At 43.4% G+C, this 6,000-nt stretch overlaps 1 protein-coding gene across 2 annotated transcripts in view; it reads left to right on the top strand.

The window, feature by feature from the left end:
• The window catches only part of LOC120933238 (serine/threonine-protein kinase N1-like), a 126,442-nt gene extending 120,869 nt beyond the window's left edge, over positions 1–5,573 (top strand). For both annotated transcript variants that reach the window (XM_040346336.1, XM_040346337.1), the window contains exon 22: positions 4,988–5,573. In XM_040346336.1, the coding sequence (XP_040202270.1) occupies positions 4,988–5,191 (204 nt within the window). In that variant the 3' untranslated portion in view covers positions 5,192–5,573. The remainder of the gene's footprint in view (positions 1–4,987) is intronic.
• Positions 5,574–6,000: the final 427 nt, after the last annotated feature.

A 6,000-nucleotide genomic window follows, 5' to 3' on the forward strand; every position in this document is an offset into this window, starting at 1 on the left:
CTGCCTCAAGGCACAGCTTTAATTAAGGTTAACAGTAGAAATAAAATCGCTCTGCATGAATCTAGAAAACAGCAGCTGGCAATAACAATCAGACCGGAATTGTATATATAGATTCAATAAATAAAATTGCTGCACTAATATGCGTACATCTTGAAATAAATAAAACAAAACATTTAGGGCTAGATTCACATACCTTTAGACGGGCGTAGCGTATCTCCTATACACTACGCCGCCGTAACTTTGAGAGGCGAGTATGGTATTCTCAAAGATTTTGCCGCCGAAGTTACGGCGGCGTAGCGTATTAGGGCCGGCGTAAGCCCGCCTAATTCAAATGTTGAAGCTGTGGGCGTGTTTTATGTATATTAAGTGTGACCCCACGTAAATGACGTTTCGATCGCATGGCGCATGCGCCGTCCGTGGACGTATCCCAGTGCACATGCTCCAAATGACGTTGGCAAATCGTCAATGCTTTCACGGACGAGTTACGCAAACGACGTAAAATTGGAAAAATTTTACGCGGTTCCGACGTCCATACTTAACATTGGCTACGCCATGTTTTTGGTGGTTTATCTTTACGCCTGAAAACCCCTTACGTAAACGGCGTATCTTTACTGCGACGGCCGGGCGTACGTTCGTGAATAGGCGTATCTAGCTGATTTACACATTCTAGGCGTAAATCAGCGTATACGCCCCTATCGGCCAGCGTAAATGTGCAGTATCTTAGCAACATTTAAGCGTATCTCAGTTTGAGATACGCCTAAAGTTGCGACGGCGCGGATTCGGACTTACGACGGCGTATCTACTGATACGCCCATCATAAGTCTACCTGAATCTGGCCCATAGTCCATAACATAATGAAATCACAACAGTCCCAACGTGATCAATAGGAAGATAATGATATAAGAATAGTGACTTTTCATCATCCGTTCTAAAACACCAGTGTTGTGCCACCAAGTGCATGTAAACTCTCGCCTATACCAAGTGAAGTGAACAGCCTCAGATCATACACAGAGATGAAACAAATCTCCCTACATAAGTTCTACATGTATATCTGCTGTCTTCATCTTTATATAATGTTTAGAAAGTGCACATCCTGCTAGAATTTTTACTTCCTCATTCAGCAGTAGCAGTGTACTGTTGGATTACACTGGGAGACAGCTGATTGGAGGAAAGACCACCCCCCCCCCACTCCAAATAGGAAGAGACTTTCAGAGCTGTCCTGTGAGTAGTCCATCTCTCTGCTAATCTATTTATAGCACCCACCCTGACACAAAATTTAGGCTGGTTTTATCACGTGTCGGAGAACATGTCAAAAGTTATCATGCCAATAACAGAAGAACGGTGCAGGAGAAAGACACCAGGCGTAGTGCTTTGAAGACAGATAAGAAAACACTACAGATATATGTGCCCAGCTCAAATTTCAAAAATCGGGTTAACATCCACTTTAAGTGAAAAAGACTTTTACCAGAGTAAGTGTACACTAAAAATAAAAGAGTCACATGAGCGTGTATTAAATGATAAATAGATTTACAGTGAGGGAAAAAAGTATTTGATCCCCCACTGATTTTGTATGACCTTAATATCCCATAGAAAATATGTGGAGGTAGCTGAGGGTTCAAATTGCCAAACAACAGCCTCGAAACCTTAATGGCTTGGAGAGAATCTGTGAGACAAAATCCCTCCTGAGATGTGTGCAAACCTGGTGGCCAACTACAAGAATCATCTGACCTCTGTGATTGCAAACAAGGGTTTTCCCACCAAGTACTAAGTCATGTTTTGCAAAGGGGTCAAATACTAATTTCACTCATTAAAATGCAAATCAATTTATAACTTTTTTTAAATACATTTTCCTGGATATTTTTGTTGTTTTTCTGTCTCTCACTGTTAAAATAAACCTACCATTAAAATTATAGACTGATCATTTCTTTGTCAGTGAGCAAACGTACAAAATCAGCAGGGGATCAAATACTTTTTTCTCTCGCTGCATCTAGCCACTATCCAAAAGCTGCAGATCCACATGGTTCCTCATACTGGTATCCCATCAGACCAGGAAGACATCCTGTGGGAACATATAAAGAGAGCCAGGACAACCATATAGCGATAAAGCGCTTATCGTATAGAGAATCCAGTACCGTCATGATAAGGACATATTTACCCATCCCAAATAATCTGTAGCATTGTAAGGCCTCGTACACACGACCGAGTTTCTCGGCAAAAACCAGCAAGAAACTTGCTGGGTTTTTTTTTTTTGCCAAGGAAACCGGTCGTGTATACATTTTTCGAGGAGGAAACTGTCGAGGTCTCGTCGACGGGAATGGAGAAACTTGCCTTGTCGAGTTCCTCGACAGCCTAACAAGGAACTCGACGAGGAAAACGATGTGTTTCGCCTGTCGAGTTCCTCGGTCGTGTGTAAGAGGCTTAAGCCTTAACACCCCTATGTTAGGAGATACCAGTGGATTAGGCCCCCACATCCCTTCTAGGAGAAATGGATATCCTAGAAAGAGTGAGGCCCTAGTTTTGCCGTTATCTGACGGTTCTCCTAAATGCGCTATCCTCAACCTCTGCAGGTCTTCCCGTTGTGGTCACCTGAAATACATGACACACTATCCTCTCCCTATCCTCCCAATCTTAATGACACGAGTGGTTAAAGTTGTAGTAGTTATATAGATGTGATAAATGTATAGGATTGTTTTAATGGTTGTTACCTCAGTCGGGGGTATGCCCAGAGGCTGTATTATGTAACTTTTTTTTTTCATGCAAATTCAATAAAAAGTATTTAAAAAAAAAAGAGAAATGGATATCCGATACCCCATATATTTATATTCATTCAAATGGTAATTTCATGCTGGACAATAATATACAAGTTAGCAGATTGTAACTTGTAGGTATTCAAATATATAAATAACTGTAGAAAACTGGATCTGTGGCATGATCATAAACACAGTGACATCCCATCCGCCACACCTTAGGCCCCGTACACACGAGGAGACATGTCCGATGAAAACGTTCGCAGACCGTTTTTATCGGACATGTCTCCTGGGAGCTTTTGGTCTGATGTGTGTACACACCGTCAGACCAAAATCCCTGCGGACAGAGAACGCGGTGACGTAGAAGACACCGACGTTCTCAAACACGGAAGTGCAATGCTTCCACGCATGCGGAATTTCGGGACGCTGGTTACACGTCATAATCAGCGGACATGTCCGATTAGGTGTACTAACCATCGGACATGTCCGACGGACATGTTTCCAGCGGACAAGTTTCTGAGCTTGCTAAGAAACTTTTGTCCGCTGGAAACCTGTCCGCTAGGCCGTACACACGGTCGGACATATCCGCGGAAACTGGTCCGCGGACCAGTTTCAGCGGACATGTTCGACCGTGTGTACGCGGCCTTAGACCTGGTGATTGACCATGCAGATGGCAGCACCCCGCCTCACATACTAGAAAAGAAAGGCTGCTCCTGCAGCAGACAGCTCTCATTAAACATGAAACCAAGGAACACCTGTCAAGTCTTATGAGAGTAAGGCCTCGTACACACGACCGAGGAACTTGTCGGAAATGAAACATCGTTTTCCTCGACGAGTTCCTTGTTAGGCTTGTCGAGGAACTCGACAAGCTTGCTTTGCGTACACACTGTCAAGACAAAATCTCCTCGTTCTCAAATGCGGTGACGTACAACACATACAATGGCAGGGGAAGTTCGATTCCACTGGCACAACCCTTGGGGCTGCTTTTGCTAATCTCATGTTACTGCGTGTTAAGTAAAAGTTTGGTCGGAGACGATTTGCACTTTTCAGTCTGTTACACCGTGAAAAATGTGTTACCTCCATTACAAATGCTACTTTTACTCCCGTCTAATACTTTATTCTGAGCATGCGAGGGTTTCTTAGCATACACATGCTCGAGTTTCTCGTCGAAAACCAGCCCGACGAGGAACTCGACGAGGAAATTGAGACTCCCGTCGAGGAAAAAAAGAACTTGTTCTCTTTTTACCTCGTCGAGTTCCTTGACTGTTTCCTCGATGAAAAACATACACACGACCGGTTTCCTCGGCAAAAAAGCTCTCCCACCAAGTTTCTTGATGGATTCTGTCGAGTTTCTCGGTCGTGTGTACGAGGCCTCACTGTACCATCTTGCTTGTTGTGTGGACTCTTCTGAACCAGGACTTGATAAGTTATTTTCACTCTTCAACCCTTTTTTGTTTCTGTTGCATTATTGTCTCTTTGTTTCCTACGTAATACTCTTTTTATGTAAATATCGGAGTGCCCTCACAGCAAGTAGCTTGCTATTGGGCACCTGAGCCAAGCCGCTGCACTGTGTGTCCATTCAGACACGGAGCCACAGCTCACCCCCGCCGCCTCTCTCTCCTCATTGACAAAGACATTGACATTGATTGACAGCAGCGGGAGCCAATGCCCGCTGTGTGTCTCAGCCAATCGGGAGAGAGAGTCTCAGACAGCTAAGTCTTTCATGAAACATCGCTGGATCGAGATGGGGCTCAGGTAAGTATTAGGGGGGCTTAGGTTGGCTCCTGCACACAGAAGTTTTTTTTTATCTTAATGCATTAAGATTAAAAAACCTTCTGCCTTTAGAACCACTTTTAGTGTAAATCTCTGGACATACCTGTCTGTGGTGATAGTGGGTGTTACAGACGTTTGGGCTTTAAAGTAAACTTGTCATAGAAGGAATGCAGAGGCAGCCTTTGCTGACCTTCTTCTGAACATTCTCTACCCTCCTGGCTTCAATACACTTTACTACTTTACTGGCTTTATTCCAGTTCCCCTAAACTTGTATCCCCTTTATTTGGATGTAATACAGATCTTCAGGCTATCCATACAAGGTGGGAAATGTAAACTTAAATTGTATTTTTAACAAGTGAAAAACTAATAAAATGTATTGCAATGGCCCATGACGGGCATAATAGACAAAATATGAATTTCACACGCCTGAATTCCTGTCTTATTATGTCACTTGTCTTTTCTCCCAGGATTTGGATTTTGAGGCTCTCCTTGCCCGTCGCCTGCCTCCACCCTTTACCCCATCTGTGAAAGGACCACATGACATTAGCAACTTTGACCCTGAGTTCACAGCTGAAGGACCTGAGCTGACCCCTCCTCGGGAACCTCGACTTTTAACCCCACAAGAACAGAATATGTTCAAGGGCTTCGATTATGTGAGGGACGGGGCCTAGGAGCGCGCAATGTCCCCCTACTGAGTTTTTATTTTTTTTACTTTTTTTCAGCAGTCTTATTTTTTTTCTGAAGAACAAGCTCCACCTAAAACTTTTTTCTATCTTTTAAGGTTGTTGCCAAGTTGAATCACACAACACCTTCCTTATTTTCCTAGTGGCATGTTATCTTCACCGGAAAGCTCAGTACTGCAGACCTTCTATGGTCATTACAAGGCCAAATGATGGTGTCTTTTTAATGGACTCCCTAGAATGTAGAATTTACAAATGTTTGGGCAATCTTATTCTGAGATTGACCTTCATTAAGGACTTTTGGGAAGGCTACTGTCTGGAAATGCTACCAAGAGACGTAATAAATGGATACAACCCATCAATGTCTAATCAATGTGCGTGGGGTGGGGCTTGCCTTTAAAGCAAACCTGTCAGCTTTTTAAAACATATAGACAACCCACCCTAGGCTAGGTTCCACAAGTTATTTGTGATTGCCCATATTAGCTATAAAACCATCTCCATACCCCCTCTGATTAAGATTCACTCAGTTACTGGCTCTTTATTTTATAGATAACGCCTGCCAAATACTATTCCTCTGACCAATGAGAGAAATGCAGTGCCCATTGCCTATAGGGCCCCTTGCTGAGCAAGACACTGCAGACTTCTGCTAACCAGTGGACAAGCCACGATGGGGTTATATATCACTGGCTTGGTCAGCTAGGTAGGGATTGTATGAGAAGCTGAATGGTTCCTTAGCTTAGTTAATTGCTAGTGTGATATGGTATGGCCAAAGAGCGCACTTAGCTGAGAAGTCTGAGATA

Source organism: Rana temporaria, chromosome 3 (assembly GCF_905171775.1).
Source record: "Rana temporaria chromosome 3, aRanTem1.1, whole genome shotgun sequence".
Lineage (NCBI taxonomy): Eukaryota > Metazoa > Chordata > Amphibia > Anura > Ranidae > Rana > Rana temporaria.